Consider the following 21,351-nt stretch of genomic DNA (forward strand, 5'->3'; position numbering starts at 1 on the left):
GCAAAGCAGGCCAGAGGCAGGCAAAGAGGGAGCAGGCAGGTAGGCAGCAGGGGGAAAGGGAGCCTGAGTAGGCCACAGGAATAGGAACACGAGCGACACAGTTATAGGCCCCACACTTTAACCCCAGTCTACGCTCAAGTCATATTCACAGACAACAGCTGGTTTTAGATCAGCAGCTTGGCACATATCAATTACACAACACTTATTAATCTTCCCAGGACCCCTAAGTGTACAGGCCATGAACTCCACTTCTCACATTTTATTCAATCATTTCTCATTCGTAACTCATTCAATTCAGTGGGAATTGGATAAACAGAGATCTGAACATCTGAGATGTGGAGGTCTTATTGACGGATCAGTCTAATTTTTTTAATGGGATTACTTTGAAGCAGAAAATGCATGAAACTTCTAAGACTGAACTTTGGAGGTGTGAAATCTGCAGATTTCTTTGAAAAACTAAAAGCAAGCGTCTGAATAAAAATGAAAACTGTGAAAAGGCAAAAAGTGAACACACTAAATACTGAAAAATCCGATATATTTAGTTTGTCTGTGCAAATTTCTGTTAAATATGTGTTTTCTACTATTTTCTTGGCGTTTTATTGCCTTGCATCCAATGGCCATTTTGACTGGAAATAAAATAAATAAGAGGTGAAAGGGTGGGGTCCCACAGAAGCCAACCATCTATTTCATTTTTTACCTTTTTTATTGCCGAACAAACTGAAAGGTGAAATTAGCCACCATTAACATTAACTAATGGTAAATATAGCTGATGAAAGTGATGAGTAAAGTTGATTGAAATTTTGCATATTCAGATTTCTTTCTTTAAAGGCTTTTGAACAGTTTGTGTAATTATCACTGTTTGCATTGCAGCAAGACAATGAGGGACAACTTTTTTGTCTGAAATTAATGCCTTTGTTCATAGAACAAATTGATTCTTATGGACTGTCGAAACCGCTATCCTGCTAATGGACCGCAGACAAATATAACCACAAGAGCCACAAGCACAACACACCATATGGAGACCTATGAGCCAGAACAGGCCTTTCAGCAGATAGAACACAAGTGATGGGCAGTCAGAATGGAATGACCCCTATTTTTAATGATTGTTTAAGATGGGTCTTAAAAGGAGAGTGCTGCCAGTCTTCTGCCAATTTACGCAGACTGACATCAAATGTCCTGGACAGCAAAATCATTTTTGACATGAATTGAGCCCTTGCAACAAAAACCAGTATATATGACTATATATGACGAAAAATTACATAAGCACGGCATGACATTGTTTACTGCCCTGTATTCAAAGTAAAGAGGTCACTAAAACATGAATAATACACAATTTGGCTGCTTATAAAAAGATTGTACAAATAAAAATAGAAATATAAAATAGAAAACAAAATAACTAATTAACCTTTTCACCATTTTTTGGATTATATGTGGTATTTTGTTGGAGCTTGGATGGTATTTTCACATATTCTAGCATCAGAGTACACAAAAATGCTTAGTTATCATGTCAAAATTGTACAAATTATGGTGGTAGGGTGGGAGGGGCTTGGTTGGTTTCTGAGCACCTCACAAGTGTGCATGTCTATATGTAATTATGTAATTACATACAAAAAAAAAGTGTAAATCAAATGTACAGGAAAACAACAATACCTTTAAACTTGTAAGGTTTATAACCAAGCCTTGAGAACGGGGTAACTGAGTTTGCCCCGTCACTGTGTCCATTAAGGCCTATATAAAAAAACAGGCCATTGCAACATCATGCAAATATGATTAGCTGCTCAAAGTTAGTCACACACGATAAATTTGCACTGTTGTTTGTGAATACAGTCCTGTCTTGACCACTTAGTGTCAATATTGCTAATGCATAAAGTGACTCATTATTGTTTCTTATAACACAAACATCCAAAAATGACAGCTAGACATTCGACTGTGTACTAAAATGTACTCTAAATACATCCGGCTCTCTCAGGAGGGATAAAAGCATTTTAAAGGCCATGACTTTTCCATTAGAAGCAATATGCAAATACTGATGCAGTATGATACAGATTGTCAATAAATAGGATTACAGTAAAGCTAGGAGCATTAAGCAGTCATTAGTGGCTACTCATAAAATCCGAAGAAACTGTTACTGAGAAGCTACCAGACTTGTTTATAGGCCTTAGAACCCTTTGAAGCATTCCAGAGAGACAAGCTCACCAAGTTGAGCTCCACTTCAGTAACTAGGTCAAGCCTGTCATCTGACACAGATACAGTCTCTATTTTACCAAAACAGGCCACAGCAAGATTCCATCAATACCCTATTCAAACCAGCCCAAAAAATATGGGGAAAAATCTACGATGAATAAAAGTCTCAGGCTAAAAGTGGAAACTTGGAAACACTACATGAAATTAATGATAACTGACAGAGTGATTGTGTCCTATTTTTCTTCAATAGCCAGAGTTCAGAAGACATACATACAACACAAACAGGTTGCAGAAAGGTCCAAGCTTGTCTTTTTATCTGCCAGAAAACAGCAGCAATAGTTTAGCGAAAAATCAAATGTACAGTTTTGACATACCCCAAATGTAGCCAATCAGCAAAATTAGTTTCTCCAGAGCTATGAAGCTAACAATAAAGGGAGCTTAAACCCCACCAGTTAGCACTGTGCATGCCAAAATCATCACAAACTTGCCTCTAGCCACACTGAATTGTCAAGTAATCTCAAATAAACTTGCTTATGCGGTTTTCAACACCATATCACATACATAAAAGGTCACTGTATGAACAAAAGTATGAAACAAAATTTAGGTTTTCATATACCATGTACTTTTATCCATTTTTATAGATTATAGCAAGTCACGCAGTACATGTATTTGAAAGTTCAAATATATTCGAACAGTCATGAAAGTAAATTAATCAATAAAACTAGTAAATACATGCAAATTAGAACATCATATGTTCTCATATTGAAGAGCCATGAGATGCATCAAGCCTATATTCCACCAGTGTAGCAGGAGGTGTAGAGCCTGCATCGTATTGGCCAAAGTTTCTGATCTGTTTAGGTTAGTATAAATATGGAAACACAAAAATACTACTGTAGCCGACTGAAGGTTGCAGTTCAGCGTTCTAGCTAACAGGTAGGAGCTGAAACAGGATGTGGCTAGGCTAGTAACGTTAGACGAGGTAAAAACAGACAATTAGCAATTACTTGTTTAGCTTGAGGACTTTAGAGGGGCTGCTTTTCTCTGTGCAAAAGTCAAGCTATATATAATCTACTATAGATCTGTGGTTTGGGATTAACATAACAGTAATGAGGGCGAGTTTTTACATGACTTGCAAATTCAAACAGCTAATTTGACCGAAATCCCTACAATCAAGTCTATTTGAGATTACTTTAAAAACTCATTCTGGTTGCTTTACACATTCACCACAGGGTGTGATGATCGTGTGTCACTTTATAAGTTAAGAACAAGAAGCAGTGCTGCTTTCCTCTGATGGAAACATTTACCTCGAACTACCTAACTGTGCTCCCCGGAGCCACAGCCTACTCAGTCTTTCCTCTCTTTCATCAGTACACACCTACTGCTTTCATCTATTTCATGAAATCAAAAGGAAACAATCCTGACATTCGGTAAAATGGACCCTGCTAGCTTTGTCGCCCGTGTTCCCATGATCCTCAGCAGCCCAGTGCGGATGGTAGGAGCAGGGGTGGGAGACGTCACTGTTATAAACCCAAGCCCAATGGCCACGTTTAGCCTTTATCACAATCATAATCCTCATCATATTCACCCTGGTCACGCCCCCAGTGAGTGAGTGAGTGAGTGAAAGAGAATAGACTCTGGGCCAGGTACTGTACCGTCCTGCGGCTGCCCCTGCCTCTGCTGCAGCTTTTTACGTTTGGCGTAATCGTGGTCGACCGGAGTGACCGCACACGGGGGGGAAGTCACACCTGCCGCACCGTCGCCAGGCAATGATGTCGCCGCGTGAGCGGCGGTCATTGTGGAAGTCGATGTGGAGGTCAGTGTGGAGGTCACCGCCGCTGCTACGCCCATTGAAGAGGAGCGAGAGTCTTCGTCATTCAAAGAAGGGTGTTTTTCTCTGAGGAACAGCAGATGAATGATTACTAAATATACACAAACAATTTTTTTACCACTGTATAGTCTTTTGGTTTCCCTTCTCTCTTTCTATGACCAAAGCCAAAAGTACAAAAGCAACACTAACTCTGTAATAATAAACATGAATTCCTTAAAGAGACAACAGACAATACTATGGTTACCGAAAAAACAAAACTGTTTGATTGTCTGCAGCTATAGTGGCTGATTCCTCATTTGTTTTGATCCTGGTGATTCTCCTGTGGAGCTTAATTGCACCTCTAATCATATCCATCTGATTCCCTCATTTAGATGCTCCTAAAGAATCACTCTGAGGAACAGAATCAGGTGTTAAATTAAGAGTCTAAAGAATTAAAAACTGCTCAGTACCAGGGACTTACGAACAAAGAAAGTGAGTGTTTCTCCTCTATAATACATTAGAGTAAGAGTATTTCACTGCCAACCAATGAAATATTTCAGACAAACGTCTTTATTTAAACTCGCTAATTCACTTAACTATAAAATATTTTTGAAAAAACAAAAACAGCCCTTCCTTACAAATGTTTGGCCTCTATAATACGTACTAGGAATGTGAAATTTGGCAAATTCTATTGACTGATAACTGACTGTCATAAGTTGGTGTTTAACCGTTAACCGACAAACCTAAAATCGCTGAGTGCGTTTACATGCACTAAATAATCTGATAACTGCAGAAAATCAGATTTTGTCAGTAATCCGATCAACGTGTTTACATGCAATTGAGTAGTCAGATAATGGGAAACTTCAGATTTCTGCTTTGCAAACGGCTGAAAACTCACAGAAGGCGACCTGATGTGAATGTAATGTAATATTATAACTTAACACTATAGCTTTTTTTAAAACCATCGAGCCACAAAAAAAAAGTGTTTTGTTGTCATTTCGCAGGTACTGCATTAAACGCTGCTTGCTTATTTCCGGTACCGTGGTCTGATTTCGTGCATGCACAGACTGAGAAGTCCCAAAGAGAAAGAGTAGCATGCGCTGAGAAATCTGACTACTGAGCTAAAATCCAGCTCTCTTCATCGGATTTCTTAATCAGATTTGCTGTTTATATGACCATTTAAATAATCAGATAAGTGCAGATATCCGATTATAATCAGATTACTAAGTGAATGTAAATGCACTCACTAACATGACGCTTTTAAAGCTTTTCTGTTACAGGACTAACTAGGCTAAATGTTTGCTGACAAACACATTCATAGGCTACACCCAACAAAAGCTACATTACATTTAAAAACACATAGTCAGTTGTAGTCTACCTTACTGCTGTGTCCTGTGGCTAAATATCCTGGTTGAGACAGTGCTGTAAACTGCATTTAGGATGGTTTAATCTTTGCTCTAACCCTTTATCAACTATTCTAGGGCCATTGGTTAATTTGATTAAGTGGAGTCGAGCAGTTAATAGTCAAAGTCAACTCCAGAAAACCCAGAGATGTGCATCACTAACTAGGGCTACTAGAACTTGTTGCGCTCTTACGCCCTCACGCATACAACTCAAAACAGTCCTCAAAAATGAAAAACTCAACGATAAAAATGTCTGTTTATCGTTGGAAATGCACTGGTTTATGTATTTGCCAGTTAACGGTTAATCACTGACATCCCTATTAGGTACCAAAATATTCAGAATTAAAAGTACTGAAACGTTGGCTTACTTGTCGCTGGTTTTGGGCATGTTCTTCTCCTCTCCGCGAGCAAAAGGCCCAACTGCAGATTCTGCGAGCATGTTGAAGAAAAGCTCGTAATCCAGAACGTTCTTCTGCAGCTCTGATTCCTCACTATCACACTCTTCTTCCAGCAGCTTCAGAATAGTGGCAGTCAAACGAAAGAACAACTGAAAGAGAAAACAAAAAAAGAGGGGCACATGTAAACAGGTGCTTTTCAGAAGTCTGAATGTCAACAAGTGAAAAAAGCCTTTTTTAAAATAACTTTATTCCTACATCTTATTTTACTACACCTCTTACCTCCAGAGCCTCCATGGCCAGATCAGGAGGGTTGTGGTAGTGGATTTTCCGTGGGTATCGGGCAGCTTCCTCATGGAGATAATGGGCAGACTAGGAAAGAGAGAAAGCATGAAACTCATATAGGTAGTACAACAAATCACCAGCACAAAGTGACACCAGTACCAGACATAACTACACATAGAAGAGTTTTGTTTATTTGTACTATTTTTACATTTACCACTTTAGAATCATAGTGAAGACACTGTTTTGAATTTCTTGATTTATAATGACTCACATTTACATGTATCTGCCTATTCAGCCTACAGCAGTTTAGCCTTGCACATTCACACCAAAGTTATAGGTAGTGTTTCAGCCTGGACTGCGTTTTGAATGAGGCACAAAACAGGGCAGCCAAGCTGAACAGAGCTTATATACGCACAGTCCCCTCCACATCTATAGCACACCTGGTAAAGAGGAGTAAAAAGGGTTATAAGAAATTCTCCGTTTGGTGAATTAGTTTAAACTCACGCTGAAAAAAATGAGAAAAATCCCACCTTTAATTGAAGTACATTTATTCTGCGATAAAATAAAATCCTCAAGAAATAATTTTTGTTTAACAAAACCTCATGTGCCATAATTACTGGCCTCCCTGGAGATTCTTAGGAACACAATGTAACTGCAGCATTTTTTTATTTTAGATTTTACTTTTTTTTTTTAAGTTGATAAGTGTTTAGGAACTTTAAAGCAGTAATCCATGTGACACACAAATACCCTTAGTCATTCTTTAACATGGGAAAGACAAGAGAACACACAATTCAAATAAGGGAAAAGTGTGTTTGACTGAGGGAATGGCTATAAAAAAATAGCTACTGGCCTGAAAATGTCCACATCTACAGGGAGGGCAATAATTAAAAAGTTCCAATCAACTGGAACTGTGACAAACTTATCTGGACAAGGACTCAAGTTTATTTTTTACCCCCACGCACAGTGAGGAGGATGGTAGGAGAGGCAAAAGGATCACTGCTGGAGAGTTACAGAAAAAAGTTGCCTCTTGGGGTCACTATGTCTCCGAGTTTGCTAAACTGGAACCGTGTTCTATGCTCAAATAAAACGAAAACTGAGATTTTGGCAACGAACACTCAAGGCAGGTTTGGTTTGAAAAAAAGGATGACTACACTGAAAAGAACCTAGTGCTCACTGTTAAGTATGGTGGAGGATCTGATGTTGTGGGGCTGTTTTTCCTCCAAAGGCCCAGAGAATCGAGTCAGGGTACATGGCACCATGGACTCATACCAGGACATTTTGAATCAAAATCTGTTAGCCTCTGCCAAGAAACTAAAAATGGGTCGTCGTTGGATCTTCCAACAGGATAATGATCCAAAACATGTCCAGATGAACATAAAATGGTTTACTGAACACAACTCAAGCCTCTGCCATGGCCATCCCAGTGCCCTGATCTAAACCCAATAGAAAACCTGCAGGGTGAGGTAAAGGACCTAGGACCCTGGACGATCTGGATAGGTTTTGTAAGGAGGAATGGTCTCAAATTCCCTGCTCTGTATTCTCCAACATTTTAAGATGTTATTGGTGAAGACTAAGTGCTGTTTTATTGGCAAAGGGAGGTTGTACAAAGTATTAAATGCAGGGGTGCCTACAATTGTGCGGAATGTGGGATTTTTTTTTTCTCAGAATAAACTGACTTCAATTAAAGGTTGGATTTCTCTCACTTTTCAGTGCGAGTTTAAGCTAATTCACCAAAAGGAGAATTTCTTATAACCTCTTTTACTCATCTTTGCCAGGGGTGCCAATAATTGTTGAGGGGCCTAATGAATAAATTAATAAATACAATAACACACACACACACCCACACCCACATATATACACACAAAAAAAAGAGCTGCTAAAGAAACCTTTACATACTATTCCTTCAATACTTAAAATCCTTAACAAACTATCAACCATTTCAACTGTGTACCATCCACAGCTGGTTGTTAAGAGTGTGACAGCAGTAGTTTTCAGCAGGTCACCTGTTTGTAGAGCTGCAGGTAGTCTTTAGGAGGTAGCTTGCGCTTCTCGGCGATCTTGCCCAGCATGTAGTGGATGAGCCACTCTTCCTCATTACAGTCGCCGCCACACGCAGATGCACTCTGAAAGCACTGATACGCCGTCTCCAGCATCGAGTCCCTGCGCTCCTCCATCTACCACACACACACACACATGCTCACACAATCAGTATCTTACAGCCTGCTAACAGTTCACAGACAAGAATACCCTTCCCCTGCAAACATTAATGCAATACGCACACTGAGAGAATTCCATACATACAACATTCAGTGCTCTACAGACAGCTACCACTTTTAAATACATGAAAGCATGAAAGTCAAAACATGTTTGGTCAAAATGAAAGGAACAATGTTGCATAGCTAAAAACAGTCGTAACAGTAGTAACACTGTCATATAGTGTCAAAAACCACAAGCGAGATTACTTGGTGTAGTCTGAGGCAAGTTTGATTCAGGAATCTAGTTTGCAAAATGCCAACTGGTGAGATAAAAGTTTCCATTGCTTGTTACCTAGGTTAGCTCCACAGCTCCTGTGGAAAAAGTACTTCAAACATTCCTGCCCACATGTGGAGTAAGGAGAAAAGTGAGTATTATGTGGATTTTTGGCCAAATTATTGCTTTAACTGAGCCGACCACAACAGAGTTGAAACATAAGGTGTAATCTAGCAGCATTCACGGCAAGGGGAGCTTCATAACATTGATTTGTCAAAGTATTCCTTAACTTTTAAAAACTTTTAAAAGTTTAAAACTTTTTTTAAAACTTTTAAAAGACTTTAAAAGACCCTTGTACTCAAAAGCATGTTTTTTGAAAGGGCTAACTCCTTTTGCATGGTTTATTATGGTAATATAAAATGGTTTTTGTGTCAAATGTGCTACCACAGCTTAGATTTCACATTTTTCCATTGAAAACATAGACTTTCTCAGTACGTACACAGGTACGCTGCAAAAATAACTTAGCCAGAGAAATTCTCATTTCAGTCTGAATATCAAACATTTCTCATTATGAGATGGTTGTAGGAAAATTATAAGATTATTTAACTTATACGTAAATGTGTTTTAACTGTTTTATGTACATTTCTTCTGTGAAATTCGCTAGTTTCAAATATATTTATTTATTTGTATTTATTTATTTATATATTTATTTGCCAATACAGTGGGATAATTTCCCTTAATAAAATTACTTAAAATAAGTAAAGATTGTCTAGAAAGAAGTCTAATAAACTTAGAATATTCTTACAACCATCAATATCAGATATATTGACTAGATTTAAGATAATTTAGCTCAGATTAATTTTTTTGCAATGTAGCAATAGTTTAACATGCTACAGCTTCAGTTTGTTAACACAAGAGGCTAACATTAGTATAGTGAAAAAAGCAAAAAAAAAAAAAAAAAAACAAGGTTCAATTCAGAAAAATTCACTGATACAGTTTTGAAGGATAAAGACTGAAATCTGTGGCAGTAAAGGTCTTTTTTTAGCTATACTAATCTTTTTCCATGTGACGTCATGGGTGATTCACCATTGTGGCAGGGTTAAAAACCCCCATTCATTCATGGGCTGACTTAATATGTTTGCAGAGACGACCAGCAGCTTGTGGATCTGCATGACTACCAGATCTCAGATCAGAGCAAAATCAAGGAAAACAGGTCAGAAAGGAAGTTTCACTCAGTGATTCAGACGCAGCTCTAGTGAAACAGCATGTGAAGCATCGCAGTTTTATAGATCTAATCATACAGATGTAATGGAATAAAACTTTTGACTCAATTTAGTGGGTTTATCACATTTAGAATCAGCTTACTTACTTTTCACAAATGCCTCATTGGCCCCGGGATGTAACTGCTACACCATTTATGGGGGACATTGGACTAACAAGCTAATGTCAGCTTTGTGGCGGGGTATGCAGTGATACTACCACTTATGATCAACAAACAATGTTTAACCTTCAAAAATTCTGTTTTCCAGCTAGAACATACGAGGTGAAGTAAGTTATGCTGTGACTGGACTACTAATGTTAGCTGAGGTGTCAGGCAATTAGTGTTTACTGGTCTGTTTCTCTTAAAGACTTTAGATTGATTGCCTCTTCAGTGTAAATGTAAGACACATGAGAGAAAATCTATATTATGTGGGGGTTAATATTGCACAGTCCAGCAGTAGTGTCACTTGCTAACTAGTGTTTTTTAAAAGTCGACAGTGGAAAATGCCAAAAAATGAAATGTGCCAGTGAGAATTATGCCAACAACTAATACCTTAAAATCCCAGGCTTATAACACTAAGGCTTATTTATTCAGTAACTACAGGGACTTCAATGCAAACCGGTTGGGCTATTCTGAGTTTATGGAAGTGTGTAATAAAACTTTAGGCTGGCTGGTGGGCCCTGGCCACGTAAGGGGTTAAATCAAAGACTGCACCTCACTGGCTGAATACGCCAGTGGCTGAGTGAAATAATGTTAAATCAGCCAGAGGCTGGATGAAATATGGCAGTAAGTTATATCTGCAGCAGCTTGAAAGTTTGTTACCTATGTAAAAGAACAGGCATATAAGCCACACAACAGTTAGGGAAAAAATTCTGCAAATGGGAAAGAAGGTAACATTAGCATGTCCAGATTATTGCTCCACTCGCTTGGGACTTTGGGTGAATCCAGACAGTCAAAAAGGCTAATTATAACATATATAGTTGTTCACAATGATAAAGATACACTCCCGTTTCATTTAATAGTAAGCATGACAAGTCTGAAAAACCACAAAACAGCTCTTTAAGCTCTCTCAGTGTCTGTGAGTATTTGCAGCATGTAGACAAGCAACAAACTCTGCCAAAATGGCGAAATGATTCCATAATGCAACGCGATGCAATGTCCATTCTCAAGCCCTGTACGGTCCTTGGTAGTATAATAGGTAGCGTTATCTACTGCAAGTTTAGAAGCTGAAGACTCAAACTGGAGCAAATGAATATACTGGATAACCAAAAAAAAGGGTACCTCAACAATGTTACACATGTTATGTGTAATACATGGCACACAAAGAAATCACATTTAACATGGTGTTGAGTCTTGCTGGTTTTGAGTGGCATACATACTGGTAGCATGTGGAACTTATAACTGGCATTAGATTTTTTACAAGCTTCTTCACATCTATTTAAATGGTCAAATCAACAGATGTTTGTCTTGTGTAAAATGATACGGTTTCAAACTCTGAAGTATACTACACTTCACGGTGAAAAGCTCCTCCTAATTATTGAGTTCAGGTGTTTTAGCCTCACCCATTGCTAACTGGATGTATCTCCTCACCATCACAGGATGCCACCTTTGCCACAAGTCAACTGGTGAAATTTCAGCCTGCTAGATCTTCCCAGTCAACTGTAAGTGCTACTACTGTGAAATGGAAGTGCCCAGGAGCAATAACACCTATTTTGACTGAAGGGGCACAGACAGCTCCAAAATCTTGAAGAAAGTCTTCCCAGAATAGTGGAGGCTGTTACAGCTAAAAAGGTGGGGGGACTCCATATTAATGTCTATGGTTGTAGAAAAGGATAACCAAGAAGCTCATACAGGTGTCATGGTCAGGTGTCCACATACTTTTGGCCATATAGTGTACACTCATTACTGTAATCAACCAGAGAATCTTTCTCACACAAACCTGTTTGCCGAGCTCTACCGGCAGCTCGTTCTTCCACTGTTTGAGCTGTCTGGAGGCAAAGGAGTGCAGGGCGTAGGACATGGTGCCGTACTCGATCCACAGGCACAGGTTAGAGCTGTCAATCTCCAGCGCCCGCTTGAAGCAGGTCAGCACAGCCAAAGAGTGCTTCCAAATGGGCCCGTCGCTCTTCAGCTCATTGGAATTCAGCTTGTCTTGGATGCGACTGGCCCGGGCCAAAGCCATCCCAGCCCAAGAATCGAACCTGGAGTAAGACACAAACGTCCTTATTCACATTTCAGACAGAGTCTGCATACTTAATAAAAGACAACAGCAACAGACACACAGAATTTAACACCACGACCCCAGCATTTTCAAAATGCTGCGTTTTCAGGGACAGAAAAGGCCATTTTCATGTAGACAGGAGGCCAAAACGGAGAGAAAAAAAAACTTTACATTTAAAAAAAAAAATCCCTATGTGTGGCTGGGGTCTAAGTCATCTCGAGACTAGAGTTGTTGCTGTGGCAGTGTATAACACTATGATGCCTGGATGCCTTACAAACACAATATGTGACACAAACACTAAAAGCAGTGTTTGGTATTCACTTATTTCATTCATTTGTTTGTTTCATGCTATTTTCATGAAATTCATTCTAATGTTATACAGTTCACTTGTTAACACAGCAGGGGGCTGGGTTGCTGGAGGCGTCACACTGCGATTTCCTAAGATTATAATAGTGAATGTAAACTAATGGACATCATGGAAAATTTAAATTGCAGTCTGAAACAAGCATTAGACCACTTTTCTCTGTCAGTCTTTATTTTAACATTTCACGCAGCTGTGCTTTGATGCTGATGGGCTAGTGTTAATGTATATAGATGAATTTAAATAGCAGGCTTTTAGATTATATGCCTACAGTGAATCTCATCCACTGCCAACAACTGAATCTCTTCCATTCCAAACCTACGGCTGGAAATGCAGTTGGGTCTGACCTGTTGGGGCACACACAGATATCGTGCATGTAAAACTTGATGGCTTTGGACTGTTCTTTGTTCTTGAAGTGGTAGTCAGCCAGGAGGTAGAAGAGCTCATTCACCAGAGGGGGCGCTGGAGGTGATCCTTCAGGGAGAGCTGGCACCTGAATTAGAGACGAGTTTGCTTTTCAGTAATGTTAAAGTAATATCAAATAGACTTGCTTATGTGGTTTCTGATGCTGTATGGGACACTGTTTTCAATAAAAATACTTTGCCTAAAATTCCTCATATAGCTAAAAACAGTAACACCAGCCATCATGAAGTTAGATTTTTTCTGTATTATTGTCCATTTTTATAAATAACAGTATGTCACACATATATAAGCAAGTCTTTTTGAGAGTACTAACAACTCAACACAGTTTGAGCCAAGGGTGTGTTGATTCAGGAATTCAGTGTGTATGATTCTAATTAGCAGCTTCCAGTATTTGCTAGTAACATCCGTTTCGCACTAGAGCCATGAGGCTAAAGAAGCAAACTTGGGACACCAAACATGCCTTGGCTGATCTACTATATTTGAGGTAATTGAGCAAAGTATCACTTTCAATATATAACGCGAAACGTCTGAGTGGAGACGAATGCAGGACAAGTCCAAAAGGGAAGGTAGGAGTGTTTATGGATTTGGCTACTGAAGCTATACCTTTACTGCCCCTCCTTCTATGTAGGCTGATACATCGTCAACAGAGAGTGTGGGCTCGTCTGAGCGGGGGATGATTCCAGAAAGCCTCTTCAGCAGGTTGGCCAGATCTGCAGACACCGTGCTCGTCTTATAGCTGTCAAACTCTGGCAAGGTCTTAGGCTTGAAGTACTCAAACATGAAGAGAGCATCGCTCCACTGCAGCTCCACCTGCGAGAGACAGAAAGAGAAACACAGCTTTAAAAATAAAAGACGCACAGTTGTGTTGGTCACCCTCTAGTCCTTTATGAGTGGTCACAGGAAGCTGTTGGCTGGGTATTTTTGGTCTCAGCCCAGCAGTGACAATGTGGTGTTTAAAAGCTCCAGCAGCACGGAATGATCCACCACCCAAACAATACCTGCTCTGTGGTGGTCCTGACCATTGAAGAACAGGATGACAGGGTATTAACAAAACATGCAGACTACAGTCTGTAATCGTCGAACTACAAAGTGCTCCTATATGGTAAGTGGAGCTGACAAAATGGACAAAGAGTGTACTTGAAGTGTACACACACACACACACACACACACACAAACCAAAGTGAACTTCCCTTGCTTTTTGGAAATAGAGTTGAAAATAAAACATACCCTTAAAAAAACTTTAGTTTTAAATTTGCAAGCTTCAGTTAAAAAATTCAGTTTTTAGATTTTTAAATTTAAAAGTCTGAAATGTGTGGAATGATCTATATATCAAAAAGCTAATAATGTAATGAAATAAAGTAATAAAAGCTGGAAAAAAAATATATGAAGATGAAACAAATGCTGCAAATATGTAAATAACAAAATTAATAACTTTAATAATTGAATATGGCGCCCGCAACTTTATTTCTGAATTGCTTGGTGTAACTATCAAGGAGCACAGTAATTAGGTTGCAGGCAACTCACAACACGCAGCTATTTGCATGAAAGTTTTCCATGTAAAGCCAGCTTTATGACAGAAGCCAAAGGGATAGCGTTTCAGCAGTTGCCTATTGGCTTCTATCAATTGCATTTCAAGACAGCACTTTATTTTTGTTCTTTTCTAAGCACACACTGTGGTTACTGATCGAATGCTGTATATGCAGTACGTGGAGATGAGGTTAAATATGCTGGAGTATTCCTTTAACGTAAGTCTGTGTGATACATGGATATTTATTTCTTATATTAATATATGACTGACAGTCTCTTCTCTGCATGAGTTACACAGGATTAGTGAAGGGGGAGGGGGGGGTTATTGCCCATTTGCAACAGTTTTGCATCTCACTAAGGCCTAATAATGAAGACACAATGGCAGCAGTGTAATATCTTGTGAGTAGAGTGGGTTTCATTAACTCTAAGGTATTCAGACACCGAGGGGTGACAAAAGATGGAATTATTAAACCATCAGACGCCATAGCAATATCCGCAGGGTATTATGGGATATTCCTCTGCCCTCAGAAGTTTTAACGCCAGCAAAATGAGCCTGATATAACAGAGTAGTTCAGATTATTTCCTAATAATTACTAATGAGAGCAATATAGGGGTTTTAAAGTTACAAGAAACTTGGATCTCAAAGAGCACATCAAATATGAATGATGAAAAAAGCTAACGCCGCAGGCTAACTTCGAGTCAGCGGAGGACAAGAAAGAGAAAGGAAATAAGGCTCTGATAAGAGCCTTATAAGGCAAGATTAAGAGAGGCTGATTTCCCCTACCCTCGCCAATAACTACTGACTTTTTTTGCTTGTGCCATTGCCAAGATTCAAACTTGATCTCCCATCTTAGCACCTTAGACAACTGCAACACTAGAGAACCCAGTGTGAGTTAGCCCCCATTTAACTATATATACACACACTAATGTAGCCATACACGCTTAACTGTGAATGTGAACAAAAAGCTGTAAAATGTTTCCAACCCACTTTATCATGAGAATATCAACACAAAGAACCAATGAAAAATGAGAAATCTAAGAAATAATTTACAGAAACCAATACTGCAAAGAAACTGAGTTTCTGCTGTTTATCTGAGCTTAAAATGTGTGACTGAAGAAAACCGACAATCATATCTGTCATTAAAACGCTGTTCAACTAAAAACTACTGAAGTACGAAAATGTGGTAAGACTTTACTGTATGGTTCTGTTCATAAGACTACGAAGCTTGTCATGAAAACTGCCATAACCCTGTATAAATGTTTATAAATGCTTATTCCTACATGCATCCTCTGTCATAAAGGCTACTAACTTTAATCGAAAGTGGCAAATGTAACCTTTATAGCGAATGACGACTATTGGGTTAAGCATTTATAAACATTTATACAGGGTTAAGTCAGCTGTCATGACAAGCTTTTGTAGGTGTCATGTAGCCTTATGAACACTAACCTACAGTAAATCTAAATATTTAGAATTGGAATCTTTATCCCTTTAAAGCCAGTATCTGTCACAAACATTTCATCAGTCAAGCCCTACTAAAACCTAACAAAACTACATCCCTGAAACTTCTCAGGAGAAGGTGAAAACAAGTCTTAAAACGGACATTCAAGCCTGAAACGTGCATTTAATGTGTTATTGGTAATGTTATGAATTACTTTCTAGCACAGAGTTATTTACCTCAGCCTTATCAGTTGGACAGAATTCATGATTTTGTTTCTTTTCTGTGTTTGCAGCCATCAATGTTCTCGCACTACAATACCCAGCATGCACTACGCAAAGACATCATACAACCACTGGGAATCTCTTTTCACTGCAATAAAGAACTTCTAAATTGTAGCATAGTCAATTCTTTCTGCAGTGAACAGCTACTGAGAATCCTGCCTTCAACATTGGGCTAAAAGCAATTAGAGGTTTTAAGAAGTTTCTCCAACCTTCAAGACATCATCAGAAGGTGGGTCTTCTCTAGTCTTTAAACTGAGATATTTCACTCTAGAGACGATTGTGGCACCACTGTAAGAAGCAAGTAGGCATGTTTACAAGTTTTCATTTTGGCCAGAGAGCCCCTTTAATTTTAATGTAAGGAGCAGCTAAGGTTTCAACTGGCGTTTAAAAATAATTGAGGCTTTTGATGGTAGGAATCATGTCACCCGTTTTCCCAAATGGAATTATTAAACCATCAGACGCCATAGCAATATCCTCAGGGTATTATGGGATGTTCCTCTGCCCTCTGAAGTTTTAATGTCAGCAAAATGAGCCTGATATAGCAGAGCAGTTCAGATTATTTCCTAATAATTCCTAATGAGAGCAATACAGCGGCTTAAGTTACAAAAAAACTTGTAGCTAAAAGACTATGCTAAGGCTGATCAATTTGCTGTTGTGTAATTGGTGTACATTTTTATTTGTGATTTTTCTTAAACATGATTGTTTTCCATAAATTAAGCTCCAATTGTTGGGAAAAACAGCACATTCATTTCTGAGGCTTGAACGCTGAACGCAGTGTGCCAGAATGGCAGTTCATGAGCTCAACACTACACTAAGGTAAAGTTCTCCACTTAAAAGTTGTTAAGAATGTAGGACAGCGTTTCCCAAGTCGGTCCTCAGGGCCCCCAGGCGGTCCACATTTTTCCTTCATCCCTGTGTTTTGAATTAGCTTGGAGCAAAAATGTAGAGCGCTTGGGTGGCCCTGAGGACAGGGTTGGAAAACACTGTTGTAAGATACGATTAAAGTAGCTCTTGCAAAATTGTGATTTTGATATAAAAACAATGAATCTTTCAGCCCTAGTTTATGCTACACACGCACAGTCACACAGATATTAAGAAAACACTGGAGTTCCCCTCGGTTGCTTCTATATGTGTGAGTGTGGAGCATTTCCCTGGTAACCGGAGAAGTGTGGGGAATAACTTGTGTGTGTGTGCGGCCACACAATCAATGTGCCTGGAGCAGGCTGAGAGAGAATCAATCGCTTGATTACTGTAGAGTCGGCCTGCTGTCACCGTGGTGCCCGGGTAGACCTCACGCCACCCAGCTGCCTAATTAGCTCTGGGAAAACACTCGTAAACTCATTAACTAACAAAGCTTGCAAAGCAGCCACAGGGAGACGGCAATCAGGCACAGTGAGGGGAGCTGCAAGCTACACAAGGGACTGCACTAGCTGGTGCTACTGAATCAAAATGCAGAGCAGTCATAGCCACTGCCAGGGGAAAGGGCTGCAGTCGCACAGCAGGTTAATGTGGACCTGTGCTAAGAGACTCAATGCTTTAGACTTCTTGCTGCACCTGTACAGTATGTATGCATGTGGGAGGGTTTGAGAAAGAAAGAGTATGTGTTTTTGTGTCTAGTAAAAAGTGCTGAAGACACCTTGCCTTCTGTTACTATTCAATTAAAAAAAATAAATATTTCCAAAATATTACAAATAGCTCATATATATTAAAGGGGAATTCCACTGATTTTTCCATATTTCTGCATAATTCACTAATTAAGATGTAAACAAAGTCATTCAGAGTCTGATGTGAAACGGTGCACTGTAGAGGAACTTAGTGGCCAATTTCATTTACTTTACAGTGGTGGTGATAGGAACCGGGGTCGTGATGAGGCCTGGGCTAAAAATAATTAGCATTAATAAATGTTACTGCAAAGAAGTGCAATTGTGAGCTTCTTCTGGTGCAGATTTGTGGCGAATTGTGTGCTAATAGCGCTCCCTGCTGGAGAAACTTCAGACTAATTTTCAAAGCCCACGTGTTTTACACAACAAAGAAAAAAAAAAGGTGTTTTCCGTTTCCATTTTCATAATTCAACTAACCACTGAGACACTTCAGCTGTACAGAAAATACTGACAAATTATACCCAGCAAATCACACGCAGTAGACACAGTGGGGAACTTACTCCACCGCAGCCGTACCGTAGGGCCTATTATAACTTTGTTTTAACAGTAAAAGCAAATTAAAAATGACATGTACATATTATTTAATATTATTTATTATCTTTTTTTCTGAGAACTGAGTAGATGGGGATTTAGAAGAACTTTCTCTCTGGATTTGAGCTGCACTAGGGTAATATCCAGTCACATTAGCTCTTTTTTTATTGCAGCGAGTCACTTTGAGCCAAGTTGCAAAGCACATTAGCAATTATTATCAGTTCCATTTACTCAAGCTAAACTTAACAAACTAAAATCTGTAGAAGGGAAAGCCGTGTGGTAAAGCAGGCTGACTACTGGGGCGTGCAACAACATATTTACAAGCTGTCTAACATTAAAGTACTCTAATTATTTCTCATTTTTTGCCTTTTACACATTGCCATCGGGGTTAATAAACCATCATCAAAGAGATCTGATTACATTACCCTGTCGCACAGACCTACCTGCACCGTCTACTATGCAGATATAACCACTTTATTTACTATCCAAAATGACAAGTGAGCCTACACTTGTCTTCTGAGTTTTATGTTTTATATATAATGTTGTTAATAGTAAATTAGTGATAAATCTTAAAAATGTGTTTTGTTTGGGGTTTATTTTGCCTTAAAATGCTCTGCATGTACCCCTCCACCATTAATGGATTTACCAAATGTGTTTCAGGCCAAAATGTTCATCTCACAACTATCACAAAACAATTTCGCAGGCAGCGTATTTGTAACCATTATGTGTAATAGCTTTCTATCCGGTATCTATGTGAAGAATCAAATGCTTCATACGTTTGGTTCCTATCACAAACACTGTAAGAATCAGTAAGTTTCTATAGAATGGAGCATTTTACATCACACCACTTTTTAATGACTTTGTTTGCATCCTAACCATCTAATTATACAGATGTTTCGAAAATTTAAAGTCCATCGTCCAGTGAGATCAACATCAGCTTCATGTTCATCAAAGTGTCTTCCTCGGTACAGAGAGCGAGTTTTGCCTAAATGAAGATTCGACAGTTTTCTTTTTCAAACTGTTGTTAAACAGCATATTGAAACTGTTTAGGCCTAAATGCGGTTTAAACAGCTCAAAGCTTTGAGTGCTGAGTGCTGACATGCCCACCATATGTTTGACAGGCAGTGTACATACCTGTGGTGCAGAGTGCTCCTCCAGATAGCGTGGTTTGCTCTTCTTGCTGGGGTATGAGTACAGGCAGTAGAAGCACTGCTCCAGCGCAGTCTCCAGCTCCTCTTTATATGGCAGAGCTTCCCCTTCAGCTAGCTTCTGCTTCAGCACACGCACCTGTAACACACAGACAGATTTATTTTTGTACTCAGTCAGGATGTGGGGTCATGTCCCCATATATGTATGTATACACAAACGCACAGCACAACACTGTATATTTATTTATTTAAAACTGTTAATGCCGTCCATTGATGGCTTTCTTATAAAACTAATTTCCAGCTACTACTATGCTGTGAATTTGGCACCAAAGAACACTGAGCCTGAATTAAACAACACAAACCGTTTATTTTTAATTTATGGTTTTGCCCCAGCTTTACAAAGTCAGGACTGATTTCTTGTGTTCCTCACAAAGACAAGACAAACATACACACTTCAGCTCTGCCAGGTGCAGGCAGGTGTGTAATGACTGTGCTGAATGTGACATGATGAGTGTGTTTATACTCACGAAGAATTTAAGCAGTGCTCCATCTGAGTTGCAGCACCAGGAGCGGCGGCCCAGGTACTCATGAGCCGTGTTCAGCAGCATCAGAGAAGAAGGCAACAGCGGAGTGTCGTCATCTACAAGACACAGATTATACGAGATAAAAGAAAGGTGCTCTGAAAATGCCACAGTACAGCTTATTCACTACCTCAGCTGTGCCTAATCTACCACATGTAAAATCCCCCACGAACCATAACGCTTGACTGCGCTTTGTTGGGGTTGAGTAGGTGCAGAAATTCGGCTCGGGTGCTTTAGTCTACATCTTTTCAATTTTACCACTATAGCGTGGGAGTGAAGTTAAATATTCAGGAGATCACTCAGATTTGCCCTGCAGGAAAGAAACCTCAGGCTGCTTATTAGGTAAAAAACGGTCTGCTTAATGATGCAGACAATTAGCCAGTGCATTAAAACAAGAACAAATTAGCAGTTACCATGAGTTGTAGTTAGTCGACAAATAATGTGCAACCTTAGTCAGGGTACCTAAGAGAACCAGTTTCATCAATATACACTAAACATCAGAAGTAATATAGGGAGAGGGCAAAAGGGTAAAATACAACATCACAACACCTCAAGACATTTTTCTGATACATAATATGCATCACAATATTTTTTTCCTGAATTTTGGCAAGACTACTAGTGGCATATTTGAAAAATACCATCAAAAAATATGAGTACAATGATTTTATTCAACAATTTATATACCGCACTGGTCTAAATCCAGTTAAACAGGACTCTCTTTATAATGAAACATACAGCTGGTCAGTGCTGAAGAAGCAACTCCAGTGGTAAATACTTCAACGATGCAGGACATCATTCTAAACTTCAACGACATGGAGGGACTGATGTGGGGGTGTGGCCTATGTACAGTGCAGCATGACAAGAAATATTTAATACTGATAAGTCAAAAAGTGGACAGTGTCCTAAAACCTGGAAAAATTTTCCTATGGAAATTTGTAGTGTTAGCGCCAAGCTAGTGGTGCTGCATAATCACATTTAATGCCAATTCTGGCTTAAACTTGGGCAAGTAAAGGTCGTAACAGAATCAAATATTCCTTATTTTATATGCAGCTTTACAGTGAATCCATCTGGAAAGGTCTGAATTTGAAGGCTGTTTCTAATTATTACAGAACCTGCTTTTTAGCCTATTAGCTACCTGCTGGCCTCATCTAGTGAATGTTCCAGCTTCTGACAGTAACCAGTGATGTCCAACTGGCAGTTATTCATTTGGCATTTGCTACGGATTTCAGCAATAGTAAGCTTTTTCACGCTGTGAACTGGTGCGACACTGGAGGGATATATTGGGCACCGTCCACTAACCTCTGAGTGGAACAAGTGTGGAGCACGATGTATGCTCAGAAGCAACTGCTCTACACCAAATACAGATACTGCGAT

The 21,351-nt window shown here is 39.2% G+C and overlaps 1 protein-coding gene across 1 annotated transcript in view; it reads right to left on the minus strand.

The window, feature by feature from the left end:
- cabin1 (calcineurin binding protein 1) overlaps nucleotides 1–21,351 on the minus strand; it is a 119,286-nt gene that overhangs the window by 82,031 nt on the left and 15,904 nt on the right. The window contains exons 20-29 of the mRNA XM_036578548.1: nucleotides 19,924–20,036; nucleotides 19,383–19,535; nucleotides 13,413–13,619; nucleotides 12,734–12,879; nucleotides 11,744–12,005; nucleotides 8,078–8,248; nucleotides 6,072–6,161; nucleotides 5,763–5,941; nucleotides 3,837–4,078; nucleotides 1,651–1,728 (exon numbers count right to left, since the gene is read on the minus strand). Of these exons, the coding sequence (XP_036434441.1) occupies nucleotides 1,651–1,728; nucleotides 3,837–4,078; nucleotides 5,763–5,941; nucleotides 6,072–6,161; nucleotides 8,078–8,248; nucleotides 11,744–12,005; nucleotides 12,734–12,879; nucleotides 13,413–13,619; nucleotides 19,383–19,535; nucleotides 19,924–20,036 (1,641 nt within the window). The remainder of the gene's footprint in view (nucleotides 1–1,650; nucleotides 1,729–3,836; nucleotides 4,079–5,762; nucleotides 5,942–6,071; nucleotides 6,162–8,077; nucleotides 8,249–11,743; nucleotides 12,006–12,733; nucleotides 12,880–13,412; nucleotides 13,620–19,382; nucleotides 19,536–19,923; nucleotides 20,037–21,351) is intronic.

The sequence above is a fragment of the Colossoma macropomum genome, unplaced genomic scaffold, assembly GCF_904425465.1.
Source record: "Colossoma macropomum unplaced genomic scaffold, Colossoma_macropomum, whole genome shotgun sequence".
NCBI classification, from domain to species: domain Eukaryota; kingdom Metazoa; phylum Chordata; class Actinopteri; order Characiformes; family Serrasalmidae; genus Colossoma; species Colossoma macropomum.